This window comes from Colletotrichum siamense, assembly GCF_013390195.1.
Source record: "Colletotrichum siamense strain Cg363 chromosome Unknown KSG_Cg363_contig03, whole genome shotgun sequence".
NCBI lineage: Eukaryota > Fungi > Ascomycota > Sordariomycetes > Glomerellales > Glomerellaceae > Colletotrichum > Colletotrichum siamense.
Genome location: NW_023501016.1, coordinates 4,891,034 through 4,915,163, shown reverse-complemented (window position 1 = coordinate 4,915,163; position 24,130 = coordinate 4,891,034). Strand labels below are relative to the sequence as shown.

The 24,130-nt window shown below is 54.5% G+C and overlaps 5 protein-coding genes across 5 annotated transcripts; 2 read left to right on the top strand and 3 right to left on the bottom strand.

Annotated features, from left to right (window-relative positions):
• Positions 1–965: 965 nt before the first annotated feature.
• SLC7A6-0 (Y+L amino acid transporter 2) lies at positions 966–2,822 on the bottom strand (the record flags this gene model as incomplete). Its single annotated transcript, XM_036637123.1, has 5 exons — positions 966–1,243; positions 1,292–1,371; positions 1,420–1,715; positions 1,769–1,930; positions 1,983–2,822. 5 exons carry the CDS (start codon positions 2,820–2,822, stop codon positions 966–968), a joined length of 1,656 nt encoding a protein of 551 aa, XP_036497914.1.
• A 2,666-nt stretch (positions 2,823–5,488) lies between these two features.
• On the top strand, positions 5,489–6,883 carry rpl401 (60S ribosomal protein L4-B; the record flags this gene model as incomplete). The annotated part of the gene is made up of 3 exons (XM_036637122.1): positions 5,489–5,693; positions 5,956–6,106; positions 6,184–6,883. 3 exons carry the CDS (start codon positions 5,489–5,491, stop codon positions 6,881–6,883), a joined length of 1,056 nt encoding a protein of 351 aa, XP_036497640.1.
• Positions 6,884–7,281: 398 nt separating this feature from the next.
• On the bottom strand, positions 7,282–9,553 carry CGCS363_v005272 (Aromatic amino acid aminotransferase; the record flags this gene model as incomplete). Its single annotated transcript, XM_036637121.1, has 4 exons — positions 7,282–8,014; positions 8,071–8,433; positions 8,492–9,137; positions 9,412–9,553. 4 exons carry the CDS (start codon positions 9,551–9,553, stop codon positions 7,282–7,284), a joined length of 1,884 nt encoding a protein of 627 aa, XP_036498432.1.
• An 879-nt stretch (positions 9,554–10,432) lies between these two features.
• Positions 10,433–22,144, bottom strand: TRA1-1 (Transcription-associated protein 1; the record flags this gene model as incomplete). The annotated part of the gene is made up of 4 exons (XM_036637120.1): positions 10,433–12,871; positions 12,926–21,757; positions 21,811–21,968; positions 22,090–22,144. The coding sequence occupies 4 exons, from the start codon at positions 22,142–22,144 to the stop codon at positions 10,433–10,435; spliced, it is 11,484 nt and encodes a 3,827-aa protein (XP_036497911.1).
• Positions 22,145–23,130: 986 nt separating this feature from the next.
• Positions 23,131–23,875, top strand: AIG2C (Protein AIG2 C; the record flags this gene model as incomplete). The annotated part of the gene is made up of 4 exons (XM_036637119.1): positions 23,131–23,161; positions 23,213–23,220; positions 23,283–23,694; positions 23,841–23,875. 4 exons carry the CDS (start codon positions 23,131–23,133, stop codon positions 23,873–23,875), a joined length of 486 nt encoding a protein of 161 aa, XP_036497910.1.
• Positions 23,876–24,130: the final 255 nt, after the last annotated feature.

Here is a 24,130-nt window from a genome sequence, read left to right as displayed (position 1 = left end):
GAGTCTAAGACCCGATCAATGACTGAAAATATGCAGCATCCCAGGCCATCTTACGTATCCCGATCGAGCCAGGCAAAGATGCTGCGACCGTGTCAGACGCCGGCAATTTTACTCCCCACCACCATGTACATTCACCCGCCCTCTATCCGCCGTCCGCCATCTGCAGTCGGGTCATGCACACGCTCCGTCAACGGTGCACTACTAAGTATGAATTTTCTAGAACATTCAAAGTCTCCGACTTCTTAGAGCTGCAACTATGTACGCCAGCTCGTCATGCGAAGATCCGTCAACCCTACCTTATTCCGATGATCTGCGCGGGAAGAAAGAGCGGTGGGAACTTGATTGCAACATATCTCACGCCACAACTGTACATGTCAACTGTGACAAGAACATCAACTTACAATCACGTCGCCGCGGTAGCATAAACTTCGTTCTAGTCAGTTCTTCTGAAGCCAATCATGGGGGCCCGTGAGTGAGGTCATCCAAGCTCATCAAGCACCGTGCATCAGCTAGCATTTAGTCACACAGAGCAGCAGTCTCTTTTCTGGTTCCTCAACAGTGTCTCAATATTTTGTATTGGTATCACAATGTGATTCCGCCCGCCTGGAAACGATCAAGCACTCGAGCCTAACACGGACTCTGCCGTCGCCCAAAGTTTCACAGGCCTCATCCGGCTCTTTGCTTTCTCTGTGCTCGCCGAGCTGCTGATGACATCGGCTGCGTACTGGCTCAAACGTGGGGAGGCAGGTAAACCTCGGCCTGTGCAACGCTCTTCGAAAGGGGACGTCGAGTTCCATCCTCGTAAGAATTCTGAATATCCTGCGCCGCCTTTCTGGCGTGTCGAGAACTGTCCGAGCACAGTACGATGCTCCGGCTCAGCCGCCCGCCGTCGATGAGATTTTTGACGAAGAAAGCATGTAGCATATGCTGCAATACCCTAATGACACGCGTCGCCGGGCACAACTTCATCCTGCCTCTTGCCTGTTGGTGAAGCCACGCAACCCGAATCTAAGTGAAAAGAAGGCCAAGCCGAAGAGGGCGACCAAGAGGATGGCCGCGCCCTGCAAAGGATCCGTGATGACACCTCTGACCACCAACAGACCACTAATGGCACTGAAAATGATGGGGTTGATGAGCCAAGTTCTGTACTCGGCCGCTTTCGCTACTGATGCACGACGGTCTCTCCGTCGAAGCAGAATGAGTCCAACAGCGGACGAGAAGAAGATCATGTACGCCGCCAGGCCTGCATTCTGTCAGTCCACGACCTGGGAGCTTGAGTGGTTGTACATACCAATGAATGTTACAAGGCCGTTGAAGCTACCCACGACAACGTAGACAACTGATAAGCCGCAGTTCAGCAGCAGTGGGAAACTGTTCCGTTCGTCAGCTAAAAACTCGGCTGGGTGGTGTCACTCTCACATGGGCACGTTTCTGCGCCAACGTCGGTTTTGCGTCCACGAAACGAAGCCTTTGATAGGCCCTCCGAGCAGCCTCGGCAAAGCAGAGAGTTGTTCATCGACATAGCCGGCTTCGTCCTTCTCATTGCTGCAATGCAGGTTCGCCAAGACAGCGGGAAAATAACCTCGCTGACTTGCAACAACTACTAGCTTGGCGGTAGCAAAGACATTCGAGTTCAGAGCGCCCATCGCCGAGATGGAGACGATTACGGAGAAGAGGACACCGGCCCAGCTGCCGAGAACCCGGTTTGCGAACTCCTATTCTGATGTCAACACGAGCATTTGCTGGCTGACAAGAGTTGCAAACTTACCACTGCCACTGTACTACTGTTCTGCATGACAGTCATTGGCAGGCAGACATACAAGGCAGCATTCATCAGCATGAAGCCAGTGATCACTAGCGTCATCGAGCCATTAATCACGATGGGCAGATCCCTACGAGGATTCTTCATGTCTCCCGCGACAAATCCTACCTACGGAACATTCAGCAGGTTGCCTGGCATAGTTAGAAGGGTTCACTCTCACCATTTCCCAGCCCGCATAACACCACAGAGCCCCAAAGGTTGCCGTCCCGAAGTTTCCTAGCCACTCCCACAGACCAACCTCACGTTGGTCGGGCCGCTGGCCGAACCACCCGTATTCAGACGAAGGGACCCCTTCCCCATGACCGAACGCCCAGACGCCGCACCCCAGAATAATGATGGTTGCAAGGGCAGCCATTTTCAGGAACAGGAACAGATTAGCCGCTTTCGCGCCCGCCGTTGCGCCCAGACAGTTGACGAGCGTCATTGTGACAATGCACCCGGCCGCTACCATCTTTGATAACCAGGGCTCCGGTGGCTGGTTGTCCGGGACGAACGCCTCGGTGAGGTAGTCGGCGAAAATGGTAGCAATCATTGAGTTCGCCGCCGGCTTGATGATGGTGCACCAGACCCATGTAAACAGAAACCCGGCAAACTCGCCGTAGCACGCCCGGAGGTACTCTTGGATCCCTCCGTTGTTGGGTATCCTCAACCCCAGCTCGATGAAGGACGCCGCGCCTGTCCATACGAGCAGCCCGCCAAACAGCCATGCTAACAGACCGTAGCCCGGGGCCGAGACGAACTGGCTGATCTGCGAGGGCACGCTGAAGATTCCCGAGCCGATCTGCAGGCTAATGACAATGGCCAGGCCGTTGACCAGGGTAAGCTTTCGTGCGGCCGCGGGGTGCTGCTCCTGACGTTGGTCCTCCTCTCGGGACAACGCTGGACTACCAGGCCGTTGGAGGAACGGCGAGGTTTCGTCGGTGCGGAGGTCCGCCATCGGAGCTAAGCTGCCCGAGCTGAAGGCGCAGGTGTTGTTGACGGGCTCTGTGTTGTGAACCATGTGACTGACAACCCGCCCCCGTGACAAGCTTGAAAATGTTGAATTTCTTGGGGGTGTTATCGCAAGCCACTGTCAGTCAACGTGCGCACTGCGAAGGGTCCTTGAAAAACATTTATATAGTCTCGGGAATAAGGAGGCTCGGATGCCGACTTTGAGAAGGTCGATTGCGACACTGGACGCGTAGCTTATCTCTGGCCCATCTGGGGCCATTTTTAGGTGTTGACAGGGGTCTTGGGCCCCCTGATAGCGACGATAGCTTAGTTGATTCGCCAGATGTTGGTAGACCTCGGTGATGCGCATGAGTGTGGGCTAAGCGGGAGAGATACGAGTTCAGTTGAGGTTGCTGTTGGCTGGGTCAACGGAGGCAAGTTGCTCAGTTTCGAGGTTGCGAACCGAAGACTGCAGTCGAGGAGAAGCTGCGGGGTATTAATGAGAGGTTCATATTCTGGTTTCCGGCCATGCATCGCATCGATCAAAGATCGTATAATCTGCCCTGATGGTCTAGCGGTATGATTCTCCCTTAGGGTTGTCTTCGACATCCCAGTCTGGGAGAGGTCCCAGGTTCGATCCCTGGTCAGGGCCCATTTCTTTTGCATTTCTTGCGCACGATTCAATGATCGCCTTCATCTTTTTGGCTCATCGATCCATCCCATCCCTTTCGAGTTCCTAGCACAAGTAGCGTCGTAGTCGCCCGCTCAAAAGATGCGTCGCCCACTACACATTGCTGTGTGATTGTACTTCTGTACTTGAGCCGCGTGACACTCTGAGAAGTGACGAGACCTTGCACTGAGCTTTGGTGTAAGTGGTACAGCCAACCAAGTGGCACCGTCCACCCAGCTTGAAGTCGTCCATACCTGGAGTTCCGATGAGTTGAGATGCTGACCGAATCACTTCTGCCGTCCCATCGAAATACGACAAAACATTCGACAATTGACGTTGCGCGCAAACTCTCACTGGCGTGCCTGTCCCTGCACCCCGCGTTTTCATTGACGAACTTCAGAACCTTGCCCACCTCCATGCTTCTTCAGGATTGAGGGGTAACGGCATATCGAGATTCCAGTCCTTATAAGTCACATGGTCTCTCATTCGAGTAATCGGTTATAAAGCCAGCGTGCCCCCCTTCCCGGCCACTTCCTCCATGATGATCAGGCAAGCAGTCAATTCCATTCTTATGGGTCCGCCCAGCTAGGCCATGCGCCGCCTAAGTCTTCTTCCCATCATGGCTACACTTTCTCTCGTGCGAGCAGACGACTCATAAGAATCCTTGCCCTCAACTGGCAGCACCTCTCCGCGAAGGCAATGAGCCAATTCGCCAAACGCCCGCCCTGGACCCTCTCGTCATCTCCTCTCTTGGGTCGAGCCAGCGGAACAGAGTCAGGCCACGAACGCGGTACGCGATGTCACCTCACAGACACGCCGTGATCGTGGTCCACGGCATAAAAGCGATCGCCCTATTGTACAGCGCCGGCATCGTAAACGTCGGCAACGCCATTCATTTCGCAACGCTTGTTGGCGGATCTGGAGCGTCTTGGAGTCGGGTTTGTGGATGTGGAGGTAGTTGTTGAATGAGGCATGGTGGTAGTGATTGTGGTTGCAGGCTTGGGGAGTGGGTAAACGGCAATGATCGTTGTGTTTTGTCCGATTCGTTATGTATACTACACCGATATTAAAAACATATGCATTTACTTTATGCACATGGTCCTGGTTTTTTTGCTTTTGTGTTCATTCCTATGTACTCTATAGCAATGTATCAACCGTATGCAGTGTACGCATACACCTCTGTATGGACAACCAGTGCAGTGACCTCTCTCTCAACTTCCTAAAAAGCCCCTGGGTTTGAGAATATGATCGGTACTCTGATTGAGTGAAACTTGAGAACGCGGATAAGCGCCCTTGAAAGTAAGTCGTTTGTTTCTATGCAGGCCGTGTGCTGTCAGTCAAGAGGTGTATTGTTGACTCCGGCAAGATGGGCTCATGGCCTTTTGAAGATCGGATCGTGGGACAAATCCGACGGGAGCGTCAACTTCCAAGTCAGTCCTCCAGCAATCACTCTCACCTCGCCGCTCGAGGTCCCCGTGAGGTTCCCGGACTGGTTTGTCTAAGAAGCCTATGCACCTCAATTCAATGATGAGTGGGCATCATCAGCCATTTTTGACAAAGGGGCTCCAGGAAGGCGTATTGGAATCTGCCCCCGCAAAGAACGGACAGGCTCTGTAATTGACACTGCGACAATACAATTGGCAGACATCAGTCCCTAGGGGCCGATGTGGAGCAGTCCGTCCCGGCGAGCGACTTCCAACACTGTGACCCGCCCGCCACACGTGACCCTAATTCCCAGCCCGGGCTCAATTCGCTAACAGCGGTACGTACCTTAGGGTCTCCGCCCACCAAACGCAGCCAGAGGGAAAAAAAAAATCATTCAATTTTATCGCGAACGCAGAAAGTGCCAAACTTCAACCCCGTCACTAACCCAGCAGCACTGAAGCCCACCGTTGACCCAGGTACGTGCGAATTTTTCTCGGTCCCCCTCTCGTCTCGAAAAGTTCACCCTACCAGCAAGGCGTCCCGGCAATTGGAATTTTCTTCTCCTCTTTCTCTTTCTCTTTTTCCCACTTCGCAGACAACTAATCCGTCCTTCCGTCGACAGGGTCAATCAACGATCAAAAATGGCTTCGAGACCTACCGTCACCATCATCGGCAAGGATGGCAAGTCCTCCGGCAACACCCACACTCTGCCGGCCGTCTTCCTGAGCCCTATCCGTCCCGATATCGTCCAGGAGGTTCACAAGGGCATGGCCAAGAACAAGCGCCAGCCCTACTCCGTCTCCGAGAAGGCCGGTCACCAGACCTCTGCTGAGTCTTGGGGAACTGGTTAGTGCTTCCCGACAATCCGAACGCGCGCGAGAAGAATCTGCTTGGAAGGGAGGGCGAGAGGGTCGCATTGGTGAACGACGGCGAGGGACCTCGGGCAGGAAAGATCGTGAAGGAGCTGGAACTGCTGCTGCTGGATCAACCACCCGAGGGCTCCAGCCGAAGTTTTTTCCTTCCACACCCGAGTCCCGCGACAAGAGATTGAGAGGCGCTGCTGAGATGATGGGAGAGGAACACCCAAGCTGACGGAAACATCAAACAGGTCGTGCTGTTGCCCGTATCCCCCGTGTCTCCGGTGGTGGTACTCACCGTGCCGGTCAGGCCGCCTTCGGTAACATGTGCCGTTCCGGTCGCATGTTCGCCCCTACCAAGACCTGGCGCAAGTGGCACGTCAAGGTCAACCAGGGCCAGAGGTAAGATTTTCTTCAGGCCCCACCGCGGGGAAAGACCTGGAAATATACGAGAACGACGATTCTAACAAGTCTCCCAGACGCTACGCTACCGTCTCCGCCATCGCCGCCTCCGGCGTTGCCCCTCTCCTCCAGGCCCGCGGTCACCAGATCTCCTCCGTCCCCGAGGTTCCCCTGGTCGTCGACTCCGCTCTCTTCGAGAACGCCGCTGTCGCCCGCACCTCCGCTGCCGTCGCTCTCCTGAAGACCGTCGGTGCCGGCGAGGACGTCGAGAAGGTCAAGGGCTCCAAGAAGCTCCGCGCCGGTAAGGGCAAGCTCCGTGGCCGCCGCTTCCGCCAGCGCCGCGGTCCCCTTGTCATCTACGACCCCGAGGTCGACGGCAAGGAGCTCGTCACCGCTTTCCGCAACATCCCCGGTGTCGAGTCCTCCCCCGTCACCGCCCTCAACCTCCTCCAGCTCGCCCCCGGTGGTCACCTCGGTCGCTTCGTCGTCTGGACCTCCGCCGCCTTCAAGGCCCTGGACACCATCTACGGCTCCACCACCACCCCCAGCGCCCTCAAGAAGGACTTCCTGCTGCCGTCCAACATCGTCAGCCAGGCCGACCTTGCCCGTATCATCAACAGCTCCGAGACCCAGTCTGCGCTCAACGAGCCCAAGGGCTACGCTCTGACCCGCCGCTCCGCGGTCCAGAAGAAGAACCCCCTGAAGAACAAGCAGGTCATGCTCCGCCTGAACCCCTACGCCTCGGTATTCGCCAAGAAGGCTGCCGAGAAGAAGTAAATTACTTCCTCGGTAGGGTGTTTTTGACAACGGTGGTGGAACGGAGGTTTCTGAAACGGACGGGGCTACATTTTAGCATGGTTTGTGCTTGAGGCGTAATGGCAACTAGGAAATGTTGACCTCAATTCATCAATGGACAAATGATTCCCTTGAAAGCAACAAAAGTTTGGTCTGGCCCTGGACCGTGACGACTCAATTCCAACACGTGATTATGACTTTTTCTTGCTTTTGTACATCTCAGGGTTTTGGGAAAACGTAGTTACTGTCAGGTAGCTACAAAAAAGTTCTCTATACATTCTACCCTGTCTTTCAAGTGTGTGACATGCCTGCCATCTAGCTATGTGTTTCGGAAGCATCAATAATGAGATCATCACGTTCGTTATCGCTTCAACATCCACTTAACATCCCATCCAAGTGCCCAAATTGCCCAGCCCCTCCTCCATCGCGTCCTCGTGGGCCGTCACCAGGTCCCCAATTAACTCCTCAATATCCTCCACCTTCTTAAGCCTCCAGAACCTCTGAATGGCCTCGGCAAGCCTCTCCGAGCAGCGGTCCACATTCTCCTCCGTCTCCGCCGCAAAGCACAGCCGGAAGTACGCCCATCCCCTCTCCGCGCGGATCGCAGGTGTAGCACTGAACATCATGCCAGGGCTCACCAGCACGCGGAACGGCTTCTGCGTCGCGTAGATCATGAGCGCGGTCGACAGCTTCTCGCCGTCGATCAGCGGCAGGATCTTGCCGCCCGTGGCCATCCACAGCGGGTGCGTCTCGAAGCGCATGCGCAGCCAGATGAACATGCCGCCGCGCGGCCAGTCGAAGTCGTACAGCCGCGTCTTGCTGACGACGCCCCAGTCCGCGTCCTCGACGCTGCGCGGCGTCGACTGCTTAAGCTGGACGGCGCCGTCGTCGAGGATGGAGGACATGCGGTTCATGCGGCGCTCGTAGACGCCGCGGAGGCCCTCGAGCCAGCGGACCCAGCCGTCCATCTTCCAGCCCTCGAACGTCTGCTTCTGGCGCGACGTCAGGGCTGCGAAGGCAGATCGCACGGCCGGGGGTTGCTCGCCCATGACCAGCTCTGCGACGGTGGACTGCACGAAACCGGAGGGCTGTTGCGTCGTGACCTCGGTAATCCTATGACTTGGTTAGCGTTTTGGGTCGTGTGTATGTGAGACAGCGGACCGGCTTACCTCAGAAGACGTTCGATGATGGCCGGCTGGGCCGTGATCCAGCCCAACCGGCATCCGGGAGCAATGGTCTTGGAGAAGGTATCAAGACGAATGACTCTGCCGTCAACGTCGATGCTCAAGAACGATGGTGTTAACGAGTCCAGGAACCGGTATCCCGACGATTTGACGGGCTTGTAAGTCGACGATGCAGTGGCGGGGACGGGTAGGCCTCTGTGCCTAGCCTCATCCTCAGCAGCGGATGGGTACTGCAGGTACCAGTACGGGTCATCTTCGACGATGATCACATCGTACTTGCTGGCAATGTCGTAAATCTCCTTGCGACGCTCAACAGGGAGCACGCCGCTAGTTGGGTTGTGGCCCATGCTGAGATCGAATGTTAGCAAACACTGATCCGCAATGTCGCATGCAAGGGAGAACTCACGTCACAGTGTACATGAAATGCGGCCTCCGGCCATTGGCCTCATCCCAGCCAGACAACAACTCATCCAAACCGCCAGGACCATAGGCGATCATGCCCACATTGTCCATCTCGACAGGCGCAACCTGCACGCCGCGAGGGAGCGCCTGCGTCAGAACCTGACTGTACACAAAGACTTCGCACAGCATGCCCTGTCTATCCCTAATGTCATTCTTCGCAGGGTTCCAGGGGTTCGTCAGAAGCTCCAAGGTCTTGGAAAAGCCATCCGTGGAACCGCAGCTGAGAATGACCTCGGGACCGCCGAGGTAAGGCACATTGGGATGCAGGTGCTCCCGGGTGAACTGCCTCACGAAAGACCGCAGGGGAGGATAGCCCTCGGCGGTGCCGTACTGCAGCGCTGTGGCGACGTCAATGCGCCGGAGCGGATCGAGCTCGGCATCGCTACCGGGGACGGTGACGTGCCGCGCCGCCTTGACGTCCTCTTTCGTATCCCGGCCGGATGTCTTGCCCCGGATCGGCAGTGTTGCTGCTGCGGCGCCGTTGGGTGCGCTATAAGTGGCGTCGGGGATCGGGGATGGCTCCCATCTTTCGGGCTTCGCGGCCTGCGCCTCGAGGGTGTCGAACGGGAACAAGCTCGAATGAGGTAGACCTGGGGCGCCCGATTGGTTAGTGACTCAGGTGCCTGGGGCGTTGTGCCGGGATCGGTTGGTGAATGGGGGTTGGGAATTGGTGTTGCGCAACATGGTGGTGGAAGCACGCCACGGAAGGTGTATATTGCGGCATGTATTGCGGCATCCTTCCCGCACGACGCGCACGCGACATAGCTCTGATTGACGCCATGCAACCACCAGCAGTGCCGTATCAAGATCCGACATGTGCCTTGCAATGAAAAAAAGTGAAGGCATGTAGACTCAGAAACTCACCTCCAGCTAGTTGACCAATGCCCGGAATCTGAAAGTACTTGTAGTACTCCTTCATCTTGCTCGGCTCTCTCGCCTTGGTCACATCGGAGAAATGGTGCTCCAGGTTCAGAGGCGGCCTCTTGTCCATTGCGGCGGCAGACATCTTTGACGACGGTGGGCGATAAGGCTTGAACGGCAGATCTGTCGTCGGTTGCATCGGCGGCATGGGAACGAAAGTGACCGTGTGTGCCGTCGTAGTGGTTGGGCGTTTGTCGTGTAACGGGTTGGCCAAGAGTCTTTAGACCAAAACGACGTCCGACTCGAGATCCCAACGATATGAGAGAAGGGATCGATCTGAAGATAAGAGTGAGAGTAGGGAAAGAGGAAAAGATACCAAGTACGAAAGAATCGAGGGGCCCCAGTTGAACCCCGGGATTACAAATCGTCATCCATCTCGAGGAAGGGTGCCCCGATAAGGAAGCTCAAGCTTGGCTCCGCCGGTGGCCGTTGATAAGGGCGTTCAAAGGCGTTTGACCGGGGTGTTTTCGAGGTGACAGGGATATCGGCTGTGGTTGACCGACCTCTGACTAGCGAGTTCGGACTGTCACCGACTTCCCGGCGTGTTGGACCTGCAATCGGACCCCAGGTCGACCCCAGTTCCCCGGTTTCCGCCTCCCTAAGGCTGCGCGTGAAGGTTCAGTTCGTCCAAAACTCAAAGCACATCAACTCATCAATTCAAAGGCAAATTCAACTTCAGTTCTTCTTGAACAAATAAACAGTCTGATTAGCGGAGCAAACTTGCTCCAGTAGAGGTCTGATGATGGGCCTAACTTTTAGGCCGTACAAGTACAACAGGGAATCGTCATCTAAGCTTCATTTTCCCGAGTCCTCCCAACGCAGAATCGGATGCCTTTTCCTCCGTCCCCATCGCATCCCAGAACGCCTTGCTCAAATAATACAGAAAACAAGATCAATCAACAGTATAATCATCTTCTCCTCTCCTCTCTATTCCTCCCCGCCAGCTTTTCCACAAGCTGGTCTCTTATAAGTACGGCATCCAGAGCGCATCGCACTGGGCCAAGTTCATGGGATTGACGGCCTTAGCTACTAGATCAATCACCGTTTGGTTGGCTGGTAGGTTGCCAACCGGGCTCTGCGCCAGGCTAACGGCACGCTTCACCACTGAGTCGCTGTTGACCTGAACAGACTCGCGGAGCTGGTTCTCCGTCATCTGGACAGTTCGGTGGGAGCTCGTGAACCAGAAAATCATCTCATCGCGCACAAACAACGTGAGGGCGTGCTCCAACTCGTACTCGGGCTCCGTGAGGCAGCGCGCGATAGCCATCAGAGCGCAGCTGAAGATGCCCTCTGTCGCCAAAGGTCCCATGAGCGTCTGGAGGTTGGGCGTCAGACGGAATGGCACTGGCTCCGGGTTGTGGAAGAAAGGCTTGGCGGCGCTCATGTAGGCCATCAGCTCTGAGCCCCAGATATTACCGGATCCACGGGCGATGTTGATCTTTTGCGGGTATCGGTTATGCATGTAGAGGATGTATGTCATAAAGGTGAGGGCGGCAAGCTGGTATGAGAATTGTCTCCTGAACAGCCAGAATTCGGTGAAATCGGGGAAGGCTCTCTGGAAGTATTCCAGGGCTAGGTTGTGAGGAACCCACTTCTCCTGGATGGCGTGGAACACTTCAAGACGTGCAGTCGCGCTTTGCTCAGCATGCTTCGAGTTCTTCGTGTCAAGAACGCCGCGAAGCTTCTCCATGGTGAAGAGCACGGGGTCGTCCTTGGACATGCCGTGACGCCGGCAGTGATCTTCGTAGACGCTCTGAAGAGTGATGTATGAAGTGTCCTCCTGGACGATGCGGATATGAGGCGCCAGAGGCACCATCAAGGGAAGAGTGAACTGGAGATCGCGGCGACGGGACTCCTTTCTCCTGCCTAGGGTCTGGTTCAATTGTCGGAACAGCTGCAAGATGCGCTCCTCGCGGCGGCAATGCCTTGCGGCGGGATGCTGGACAGCCCAAGAGTGGACACTTCCATCGTGTCCGCGCATCTGGATGCGGCGGTACGATGCGCTGATTGATCTCACCAATTCAACATTGGGCAAGAAGCGCTCGATGCGAATGAAGTCCTGGTTCTTGTCCTTGTGTTGCAAGTACTGTCCAGGTATCTCAACATCGTCAAACCTCTGGTAACGGAACTCTGACAGATGTGGCGAAAATTGCTCCAAGGAGACGCGGGTAGTTCTGCGGTCGAGCTTCTCTTCAAACTTGTTACGCCACCGGCGAAGTTTGTGAATATACTCGTACATTGTCGGCTTGAAATCCACAAAATCTGCTTCAAATGATTTCTTGATGTGAGCAGGCAGAATCGTTTCAGCGAAGCGGGTGATGTTGGTCTCGGTCGCGGAAGGAAGCTTGACGTCCTTGGCAAAGGAAGAAGGCATGCGACTGACGTATGCCAGAGCATCGTTGAGAAGGGCGACGATGAGTCGGTAGGCGTCTTCGTCGGGAGGGCACTTGAAGTGCTTCTGAATCTGATCGACCATCGTCTCCATTGACAGTGCAAGGAGGGGGAAGGCTGTCTTCAAAGCACTCATGATCTCCTCCGTAAGTTCCCAAGGTGGCTTCTTCTGACCAGCCGCCGATGCCTGGTCGCCTGTGGCCGCAGTGCCGTTGGCGTCATTGCCCTCAGTCTTGACGGCGGCATTCGCATCACCACCGCTGGCAGTGCCAGGTCTTGAGCCGGAGGCGTCAGGCTTGGCAACACCGTCTTGTTTGAGTTGTTGTGGTGATGCGCTGGGTTTGCCGTTGGTTTGTGCTGACTGAGCGCGCTGGCGGGCCTTCTCCTTAGCCTCTTGGTTCTTCTTGATAACCAGCATGTCTTCCCTGTTGGTGCGAAGCTGGAAGTAAAGCGCCTGGGGATAGGACCTGGCAATCTTGACGAGGATCTGGTGCACCCTTGGAGCTTCCTTGTGGCCGAGACCGGTAAGGAGCTGAGGAATGAAGGTGATCCAATACCAGACAGGGGTTTCGCCCTTGAAGTCGTCAAAGCCGGCGGCGATCGATCCATTGGCGTCGTCAAGACTGAGAAGCCACAGGATGCGGGCAATGAGCTTCCGCGACTTTGCGTTCTTGTAGCTTCCGGCAGCTTGCAGGTACGACGTGAGAGCTTGTCGTGCAGAATTGATGTCTGATGGATCCTCCTTGTACTTGCGTTCGTTGAAGTAACCCCATTCGGCCCAAGCCTTGGCAGCGGTAATGTCGAAGTACAACGCCGTCCCATAGGCGGAATCAGCTTCCTCCTTTTGCTTGAGCTTCTCCAGGAACATGCCCTTCAGCGTATAAAACTCGGCCTTTTGCGGCGGGTTGAAGTAGTTGAGGTTTGTGTTGTTGATCACATCCAACCCGCTCGTGAGTTCTTCAGGGTTCTCGTAGTGACACTTGGCTTGCTCTCTCAGCTTTAGGAAAGCTTCCTGGATCTCGATGTTAGGCAGAGTGTAGATCCTGCTCAACTGCGTGATGCAAACTTCAGGCAGACTATGCTTGCGAGCAACATGCGCGAACCGATTGATGATCCAAGCCGTCTCATGGTAACCACGGTACGCGAAAGACGCACCACTAGCATTCTGACCACCCCCTTGAGGCAGCAACTGCAGATAGGTCTGGTTGATGAGGCCAAATATGTGTTGACGCCAGGTGACGAGATCTTGCCAAGCAGTAATGTCGTCCCAAACGTTAGGCAAACGATCACGCCAAGCACCGAGCAGGAGCTTGAGTTCTCCTGATTTGACGTCGAGATTGGACTGGTTGGTGCTAGCAAGGCTGTTACAGATAACGCTGGCATCGTGCAACTCGACCAGCTGCTGGAAGTTCTGGAGAAGCGGGATGTGAGCCTTCGTGAGTTGCTTCGGAAGCTGGTGCCACTTCCGAATAGAGAGCTGAATGGCCTCATCGCAAGACTTGGCAAATTCCTGGGGTGTCTCCTGCTTGTTGTAGTACTTCAAAAGCGACATGAAGGCCTGGAAGAAAGCCCGACGAGGAGTAGGTGCGTCCATGACACCCTTGATCAGGTTGTCCAAGGCCTCTCTATGTTCTTGGGTCTGCCACATCTCCGTGTTGTTCCTCCAGGCGCATTCCAAAAGCAAGTCCTGGAAGTTTTCGTGCTTGGCAAAGTCCTGGAGGATCTCCCATTGTTGCAGCTTCTGAGCACACAGCACCCAGTGGTCTTCCCAGAGAACGTACTCTCCCTGGGAAAATGGGATAACACCGGTGCGCGCCTTGATTTGAGCGGCTTCATACATCTTCTGAGCCTTATCCCACATTCCATTTTGTTCATAAGACAAGGCCGCATTTGTCTCGACGAACTGGCAACGTCTGCGCCACGTGCCATAGAACAGATCGTCTTCCTGCAATGAAGCATACAACTCCACGAGGGCATCCAGGTTACTTTCTCTGACAACCGCCGACTCAACTTCTGGCTTGATCGCAGCGTTCTCGAGTTGAACAAGGGCAGTGTACCAGGCATCATACGTCTTCGCCTCATACTTCAGAACGTGCGGTGGGATCTTGCAGTCGGGCCATGCCTTCGCAGCACCTTCAAGGAGAGACTGAACGACATTGGGTCGCTTGTCGATCTGGCGGCTGTGGTAGTCTTTGGTGAGGAGGGCAACCATGCCACGCTCGAGATCTGTGCGCTCTTCCTTCATCGTCGCAGACCAGTAGATAGGGAACAGAGAAATCCACAGCTGATGGGCCAGCGTGTTGTCGACGTGTTGGAGCTGGGTCAAGGGCTCAATGAGATCGCGAACCTTGACATCCCCAAGCTCGATCATAAAGCGTCGGTGGGAGGCCATCAGTGCGTCAAACTTGTCATCCGACATATTGGCAGGCTCTCTAGTGTCCTTGGCATGAATCGAGAAGAGCTGGGTGATGGAAAGCGTCTTGAAGTCTTCGTGATGAAGCTGGATGCTGTTGTTCAATTCCACTGCACCGAGGAGAAGATGCGATGCTTGAGCCAACCAGTAGCTTTCGCCCAAAGTGTCCCAATTTTGAGATGTGAGCACATAGGCGAGTCGGGCACTGGCCGTTTTGGAGAGACTCTTGTCGAAGATCGTCATGAACCGGTTCCGCATCTCAACGTCTTGAGCACGGGTGCCGATAAGGAAGGCATGTTCCATGCGCACCGTCAACTCTGTCCTCGTAATCTTCGGGTCCTCGTAAATGCGAATGACCAGCTCTAAGAATTTCGTGAGCATTGTAGGGTCTTGTCGATGTTCGAAAGAGAGCATTTTATGCAGCACCGCAGTCTTTTCCTTGAGAGTAGGCCAAGTGCCTTCAGAGCGGAAAACCCAGCCTTCTACCATGTTAAGAATTTCTTCGCAAAGGGGAATGTGCATAGACTTCTCGACAAGTGTGGCCAAAACACTTAGGAAGGGGCGTCTGTTGTCACCCAGGACTTCCATCCGCAGAGCAACGACTTGAATAGCCTTGAGCATGAGGCTTGTGGAAACTTCAAGGTCGTAGCTTGACATCTCTCCAGTGGGCGCGTTGGGATCTTGCGCTCGAGGGGGCTGGCCAGGCTGGTGATTGGCAACGGCAGTGTAGTGCTGAACATGCTCACGCGCAAGCTTGCTCTGCAGAGCCTTCATTAGAACAGGGATGTGTTGGTCGATGACTGTAGGCTTTCGGTTGCCCAGAGACCACAGAATATTGACTCCGGATCCATAGTGGCCAGCAGCCATTGCCTCGCCGGCGATGGTCGAAAGAGACTGTATAATCTCAGAATTCTGAGATTCGGATTCGCCCTCGGCATCAGCGTCTTCCATTGGAACATCCTCTGGTACCGCATCGAGGACTCGCTTGATCGTCGACTTGATATCGCGGTCGTCGTCGTATTTCTTGTCTGCGAGATGCAAGCAATCCTGAAGCTCAGGATTTTCGCTCTTGAGAGCCTTGTCCAAAACCTTCTGAACGTGGGTCATGTTTCGCGCGATCCAGTCGTCCGACTTGAAGTTGAGAATGATGCGAACAACTTGGAGAGTGTTAATGATATTCGTGATAAACTTCTCGTCAAACTTCTCCTTGTCGGCAGGGTCTGCTGAAAGAATGTTCTGCGTCTTCTCGCTGGCCAAAACGACATCGGTGACATTAGGGAAGAGATCAACATCCAAATCTCCCCAGTACTGAGGTTGAAGGAGGTTGTAGAATAGAGACATGGCCTTCTTGCACAGTTCGGTGGAAGCAGGCGGCATAGCCGGGCCGTTCGTGGCAACGGAGTCTCGCGTCCGCGTGGAGGGAAGCTGGTAACGCTCATTGAGTTGGGCGATGAACTCAACGAGGTACTTGACCATTCTCTGCCGACCAATCACTGGAATGACGTATTCCGCCCTCTCAGGAGCCTGCCTAGCGGCTGGAGGCGAGGACATGGGCTGGTCGCTGTCCAGCTTCCGCTTCTTGGACTGTGGTGATTCGGAAATTGAGCGTGTCACGGCGTCGCCTTTGCCCTCAACGCGTCTTTGTTCCCAGAGCCAGATCAACCACATCATGTTGAGAGCGAGCTTCTTCGACTCGTTGGATGGGTTGGGAGGGGCAGCAACCTTTCTCAGAGACTGGATGATGAGCATAGCGTACTTATCCCTAGACTCGTAAAAAAGGTCGGGGTGCTTGACAAGGAAGTGGAAGATGCTCGTCATTTGCTGTACGTTCTGGCCTTCGTCCGCGAGAATCTTTCGTGGCGCCAACGCCCAGCCGGCGTTGCGGTCATTGGGCTGAGTTCCAAGGCGTTTCGGTAAGACCGGTGCAATCAACTCGAGAGCTTGCGTGACAAGGGCTCTACCCTCGTTTTGGTTGGTTCGCAACAGGGATAGGTACACCTGAGTGACGATCTTGACTGGTGTCTCATACAAGGCAATGAAGTACCCTATGACGACATAAGCAGCATGTTTGTTGATAACATCGTCAAGGCGGATGAAAGTCCAGCAACTCTTAATAATATCCTTTCTCGCCTCCTGGAAGATGTGGGAGTGGTACTTCACCAGCATAGCCGACAGCTGGAGAACCTCAAACTTGGTGTGGTCGATGCCAGGCTGTGCGACATCGTCGTAGTCATGCTGGCTTGTGTCCTGATGCGTTTTCCAGATCTTAGCGGTGATCGCATCGATGATGGCCTTGTCCATGAACCGGCCCTTGGTTTGGGGAGGTTGATTCCAGTGTCGCTGGACATCCATGGCAACGATTGGATTCACAATGTTGTGCAGGAGGAAGCATTTCATCTTCTGGGAAACATTCTTGGCGGGATAGGATTCCAGACACTTGAGCACCGTGGCCTTCCAGAACTCCACCGAGTCGCTGCTGATGATGTTTTTGTAAATGTAGGTTATCAGAGGCTGCGAGGTGCGGAAGTCGTCTGTGGTCACAGAGTCCACCAGGCTGAAGAGAGGCTCGAGATCTCGCGGGTTGCGCTCCAGCGACTTGATGAAGATGGACATCAATTGCTCTGATGCTTGGCATGCAGGAAGTCTGAGGTTGGGCGACAGAGTGTGTGCTCGCATTTGCTTCTCTAGTTCCTTGCCAACACCCTTCAGCCAGTTGAGGTGCTCCTTCTTCTCCAACCAAGCGTCTGACCCAGTTGACAGAGTCAATGAGTAGAGGACTTGGATGGCGTTTACAACGGCAACAAACTTTGTGTCCTTGTTCTGTTGGATGGTGCTGTTGCAGAAGTCGATCAGGGCCTGTACGTTGCCAGCCACTGTCTCTCGCAGAGGAGCACTCTCTGGATGTCGGATGACCTGAGAGAGGAATCGTCCATACTTAAGATCCTCAAGTTTGGGTAGAAGATAAGTCCAGACCTCATTAGGATAGCGGTTGATGAACTTGTAAAGAGGCGCGCGGAATGGGCTCTCGTGGGTGCGACGAAGCTTCTCCTCAAGCTCTAGAGACAGATCGATCAGTCTCTGCTTGAACCCTTCTGCTTGTGGGGGCAGGAGGTGGAAGATATTGAAGACTGCTGCGACGATCTTCATCTGCTGGTTCTGCTCAAAGAACGTGAAAGCGAGTGGTTGAAGCACCTCTGGGGCGGCGAGGACCTTAACGTGGTCGAGTAGACGGGCGCCAATCTCCACCTTGAAGTACGTAGTAAGGAGCTTCAAGAGACGACCGAGGTTGTCGAGCCCGTGTGTAGTCAGCTTCTTGGCATCTTGCAGACTGGCCAGCACCGGTCGAAGACCTCCCTGAAGCAGGTCCTTGGGCAACTTTTGATGCGCTTCCAGTGTGTTCTTGAGGGCGCTGTTTGCTGCATCGATCGTAGCCTTGGAGTCCGAATAGAGACACTTGAAAAAGACCGACACAACCTTTGAACGAGTCGGGTGGCTGCCTTGTTTAAGCGGAGCAAATTCCTCGAAACTGGTCGCCGTGCTGAGAATATTGATGCAAGCGACCCGAAGGTTCACAATGTACTCATGTGTTCTGAACTCCCCAGGCTTGTTGGCCAAAGACTCGTCGCTGGCGTCAGCCAGAGCCAGTGACTCCATGAGTAGTCTGTTCAAGTTGTCGTCAAACGTTACCCATTCCTTTCTCAAGGTCATGTGGTATGTCATGGCGTCGATGTAGCCGATCTGGATGGGGAACGGCAAGGCGCGGAGAGGCTTGGAGTAGATGGGTTGGAGGAAACGCTCCTTGTAAGGCTCAATCACCTCCCATACGGCACAGCCGGCTGCCTTGGCGATCAGCTCCAGGGATCGCTTGGCGGTCTCACGAACGTGGCGATTCATGTGCGACAACTCGGTATTGAATTGCATGCAGATCTGGGCGAGACGAGATCTTTGGGGCGCTTGACCTTGAGCCGAGGGTTGCGGGGGCAGGGCATCTTCCTTCTTGATGTTCTTCGTGATCCTGTGAAGCAGCGTCTCCAATGTGGCTTGCGCAGATCTCCTCGTCTTCTCCGGAAGATCCTGGGGCATATCCTTGATGACGTACATGAGCGCTCTGATGAACTCAGTTTGTTTGCTCAAGATCCATTGGTCGCCAAGGTCCAGCTCAGTCAAAAGGAAGTTGATGCCGAGAGAACCGCCCGTCTTGGTGAACCACTCCTCTTCGTAGCAGCCATGGCAGAAGGTAGAACTCAGGTGGCTGAAGAATGCTAGCCGTGCCACGTTTTGATCGGATCCGAAGATTGTGGCGGCGGAGTCGTAAACCTCACGAATCGCGCGCTGCGCAGCCTCCCGCACATCGGGATGGTCTGAAGCCAAAGATTCCACAATGGCGTCAGAGAACACCCGAGTGTCAATGAAGAGCGGGCCCTCTCCGGCCTTCGGATTGAATGGACTCAGGATTCGCTTCATCTCAATAAGAGTGCGTCCAACCTCAATGATGGTGAAGTGTCTGCAGATGTTCATGAGGAAAGCGTTGGCCTCTTCCTTGAACTCTGGCAAGGACTCGGCAAACATGATGGCCTTGAGCAAACGCCGGAGCAAATCATCCTGCTCGTCCTTCTTGGGGATCGATCTGTCCCGGTCAGATGTCTCGAAGGCGGCGAAGTCGAAGTCAATCTTCTTGTGAAGCAAGTCCTGTGCCTGGAGACGCACCAGTCTTGGCAGATCGTCGGGCAGATTCTCGAAGCCGATTCGCATCTTGAGCTGGGACTTGATGAAATGAAATGACTGCTTCTTGTAGTAGGCGTCATATTGGCGAGACTGGCTGCCCTTGCCTTTTGGCTGTTCCATCAACTTCCTAATCGCAAAATCCACACCAGTTTCAGCAGGGAACGCTCTGTCCTTCTTGGAACCAACGAGGCGGATGTCAAAGCTGGTAGGGTCGTCGGCGAAATTCTTGTACGAGAGGGGTTGTGCATCGGTCATGAACTTGCGATTGCGGCCTCCTAGTTTGCCCAAGATGCGCATAGTCGTGTGAGCGTGGAAATGGCTGTAGGGATGCGGCTTAAGATGGTCAAACAGGGCTGTCATCAATTCATCAATGACTGGCGCCATGATCGGGTCGAGATAGTCTGCAGTGAGGTTATCGACACAGAGCTCTAGTGTCCGCAGCCCTTGACCAACGAGATCGGTTCCAGCTCGCAGCGCAACGACAAGTGGTCGCATCAAGAAGCTGAGATGTGGCAACAGGTTACTCAGCCTCGCAGGCACGGTCAAACACAGTTCAACGTAGAGATCCCGTTCGGCAGGCTTTCTTGCTGCCATGAGCAGATTGTTGAGGACGTCCAGGAGCATCTCGAGAAGCGGCAGGATCTGCTTGTAGAGGTGCTCGAACTTCCCACCACCTATGCTTCTGAACAGTGACCTCAACAGGAGGAAGTAGTTCATTGGCTCCTCCGCTTTGGTCGAAAGCTCGATGGACTTGGTGACAATATCCACAACGTGAGGAAGAAGGACTTGCTCGTTCTGGTTGGCAAACAACGTGACGGCCATGAAAGCCAGCTTGAACAGCCTCAAAAGAATCGACGACTTCTTCACGTCCGCTGAACCGACTTGGTCGATCCGTTCCATCAGGAAGCGCAGCAGCATACCGCAAAAGCTAGGTGAAGTAGCTTCGCTGGCGAGGAAGAACTGGGGGATGTGGAGCAGACCGGTGTGTTCAAAGATCATGTCGTACAGATGAGGAATCTCTTGCTGGAAGACCTCGTGGAACGTGGCGGGGTCTATGCAGTGGAAGACGGTTGCAAAGGTCTCAAGAAGTTCCTTTTCTTCCTTGCTACTAGAAACCATGTAAAAGTTGGCCATGTACTCGACCGGTGACATGTACTGAGACTCGGTGGCAGGCTTCTCAATTTCGTAGTAGCGGAAGACATATGCTCCCTCCCTGAACAGCTTCACAATGACATTGACTTCTTCGGCAGTGAAACCGTAGGCGACGTCTTGCCAGTGTGCTGGAGCGTTTGTCAGGTCAACGTTGGTGTTGACGTTGCAGGTCCTCAACTGGTAGAAGGTGTTCTTCAAACCATTCATCAGGTTCTTGAAGAGGAACTTGTTGTCAACAACAGGATCTGCCCCTCGATCCCTGGGGTTTGAAGTCTTGATAGGCATGGCAGTGAAGATATCTGTCTCATCCCAATCCGGAGGGTGGTCCTTTTCTGCAAGGTAGCTGTCCTGGGTTCCGTCGGCGGCTTGCTGGGCGTAGAGTTTCGAGAGCTTCACTGCATTGGGGTATTGTCGATTCATAGCCACGAACTTATCACCGATGGCGTTCAGGATCATGATGAGGTAATGCCGTGCGTCGACCTTGTTGGGCATCTTAGCGATGCACTCCGCCATGTTGAGTAGAAGCTTAGCGCTCATAGTCTGAAAGCTTGTTCCCGGGAAGTTGTCTTGCAGGTTTTTGGTGTATACCTCGACCGTTTTACGAATTTGTTCCGGTGTGAGGCTGTCGCGGACATGATGGATCAGGTCCGCAAGCATGCTGTAGGCCAGTGGCCGCATCGTCTCGTACACTGTCAGGCCATCGCCAATGAGAGTCTTCTCGTCGAGGAGTTCATCAATCTTAGGGAGGAAGATTTTCCTAAAGTTGAAGTTGATGATATGCCTGATAGCAACAAGCAACTCCTTGCGCGCACCTGATTTCTCACGAGGGCAATCCTGGAGAAGCCGTACCACAATCTCGGGGAGGGTCGGGAGGAAGTCGGTAAGCTGCTGCGAGTACTGGCGCAAGAGGTAGGCCAAAAAACTCATAGTCTTAACTTGGGCGGTGATGAACTCTCCAAAGGCGGCTCTGTTCTTAATGAGAGGACTGACTCCTGTGAAGATCTGACCCCTGGCCTTGGCGTCGGCATGAGCCTGCTTCTGAGCGCTTGCCTGAAGGCACAAGAACCCCTTGATGAGCGGAACGAAGGCCTTGACGTTCGTAGCGACGGTCGTGCGATATACTTGGAAGACAGAAACCACTATGATTGGGCATTCTGACAGGACCTTGAAAGATTGCATGCCCTTCAGCAGCATCCGGTTCTGTTGTTGGGGATCCGGACCAAGATCTGTGACAGACGCTACGGGCGAGCCCGGTCGAGGAGATTGGAAATTCGTTTGAGAGCTTCCTGGAGTTGACGGGGCTCCAGAGCTTGATGCCGTGGCGAGAGAGGTGTTGTCCAACTGCTCGCGGACGACCTTCTCCATCTGCTCAAAGAGCTCCTGGATCAGGTTGAGGAACGCCTGGACCTTGCCCTGCAAGACCTTGTGCTGATGGCGCATGACATCAGATATGATCTTAACACACAATGTCGCATTTTCCTCATTGTCCGTCCGGACCAATTGCATCAACAGGTCAACGACTTCTTCGGCGTAAGGTTCGAAGGCCTCGGGGGGTGTCGGCGTCGTCGGCAGTCGGTGGAGGATCTCGAGGATGCAGTTCCGGAGTTTCTTCCATCAAGGTCAGCAGGGTACGTACCACCTTGTGCAACACAGCAGCTTACCTGCTCCGGGGAGCTGCTCTGGAAGATGCATGGTCCTCTGAGGGTATTGATGAAGATAGGGACGAGCTTCTTCAGGAATGGTGCGTAGATGGGACCGTTAATGTAGTGGTCGATACTGTCGCGTAAGGTAGTCGCCGCTTCTACCTTGACTCTTGCATCTATCGACGTCACATGTCAGACATTTCACCATCAGAAGCGATGCGCCTTGCAGCGGGGTCGTGCATCGTGAGATCGCATTGTGGGGGAGAGGGAGGGTGCAAAGGTCGCGGCGGAGCGTACCTGTCTCGGGAGTGCTGAGTCGCTTGACAATATCATCAATGGTGGTGCCAGACATGGCGGCGTCAATGGCCCCTTCGGGACGCGTGATTCGTTCCCATGCGTGGGAAAAAAAGATGTCGTGGATCAGTCGTGTCGCGGCGAGGCTGAGGTAGATGAAGATGCGCGCGCCGGGGCTGGAGGGGTATCTAGTTGGGTTTGTAGATGAAGGAGGAAGAAAAAATCAAAAGTCGCTGTGGAAGAAGAAGACAGTGAATTACTCAGAGTTCGACGTTGCCTGCAGCTGCCTTTTGGGTGCGCCTTGTGGTTGGGAGGCGGACAAAATGGTTCCCAGTCACCAACAGGTCGCGCGGCTTGTCTAATTGGATTTTACGCTCCAGGCTCGACCGAACTTCGAAATTTCCCAAAGCCGTCGCGAAGCTGGGGGCAGCAGCCGCCAAATCATTTGGCGCTAGGCGCTGTAAGAATATTGATCCGGCAGGAGGTATCCACCCGGAGTGCAGCCGGCCCGCGATTGTAGCAGGGGCAAGCTGGGGACGCTCTTATCGCGGCCATCAAGCTCTTATCGCGTCTGCCCGGCGGCTTCTCCAGGTGGAGGCCGGAAATCCGGAGGTGGGCCGGGATCGCACTTCACTCTCCGGCCACCTTCCTTCGGTTCCGGGGTCTTTGACGTTTGTTCGATTGCAAAGCTTGCTGTATGTATGCTATCTTTTCTCATTTCACTGGCGGCTTCTTGTGAGATAGACAAAGGTAAATGCTTGCGTAACTTTCTGCCATCTGCTTGGCTTATTTGTCTCTTGTATCGCTTCAACAAATATCGCGATAAACATTAAAAGACGCTTAAGGCAAGCGCAATCCGTTCCAGAAGCATCTCTGTGGACTTACAATAACACTGGATCTCACAAGTCACATATATATACCTTCTCACAGCGCACCTTCTTCGGAAACATCTCTTGCTCACCACAACGACTCCAACCCAGGATCATCAACCAACCTACCCACATCAACTTCACTTGAGTCACCAACTTGAAATCGAACGTCACAATGAGTGGAGAGCACACTGCATTCTTCTACGGTAAGTCTGGCCCATCTACCTGCTGGTTTATATCCTAACGCTTCTCAACAGGCACCCTGGTCAGTATCGATGACTGAGTCACTCCGAACATCACCGTTGGACTTCACTAACCCTCAAGCAGATGGAGCCCAAGGTCTTCTTCACCGTGACCCAGGGCGACGGCAAGCCTGCCCAAGCCATCAAGGACCTGTACACCTTCACCCCCGCCGTCCTGCACGACTACACCCGCCACCGTGTCAACAAGGCCGACTACCCGGGCATGATCCCCGAGAAGGGCGGCTCCGTCCTGGGCATCTACGCGACTGGCCTCACCGACGTCAACGTCATGAAGCTCGACTTCTTCGAGGGCGGCGAGTACGAGAAGAAGGTCGTCACCGTCAAGGTCCGCGGTGCGGACGGCAAGGAGGAGGACAAGCAGACCACGGCCTACATCTACAAGCGCCCGGAGAACCTCGACCGGCGCGAGTGGTCTTTTGAGGAGTTCCGCAAGGACAAGATGCACGTCTGGACCCGCGAGAGCTACGTCTTTGAAGGTAACGACTAACCTGAGCCCACTTTCTTTTGCCGTTGGCATTGCTTCTTCTTGATGAAACCCTGGAGGCTGGAGAGGAGAAAACGGACTGGCCAATCTTACGCATCTTGGAGACGCCGTCACTAACGCTTTTGACAAAACGAACAGGCTGCGACGACTACGCCGAGTTCGAGAAGGTTTAGGCAGAGAATGTCAAAAGCTATGATGAGAAGGAGAATGTGGTCAAGCAGAGTGCAGCTTCGACATGCTGATTAGACAAGATGAGACTTTTGCTGCACGACCGCTTTTCGTGTCTGGCGGCAAATGGGATTTTCTGATGGGCTCCCCTGGGAATTGGGCGTCAGCTGCAGGTCCGCGACTGGGCCATAGGGCGGTGTGAGGCGAACGACAAGTCAGCACCTCCCTCACCCCATTCATTGGAGAATGGCTGCCGCCGG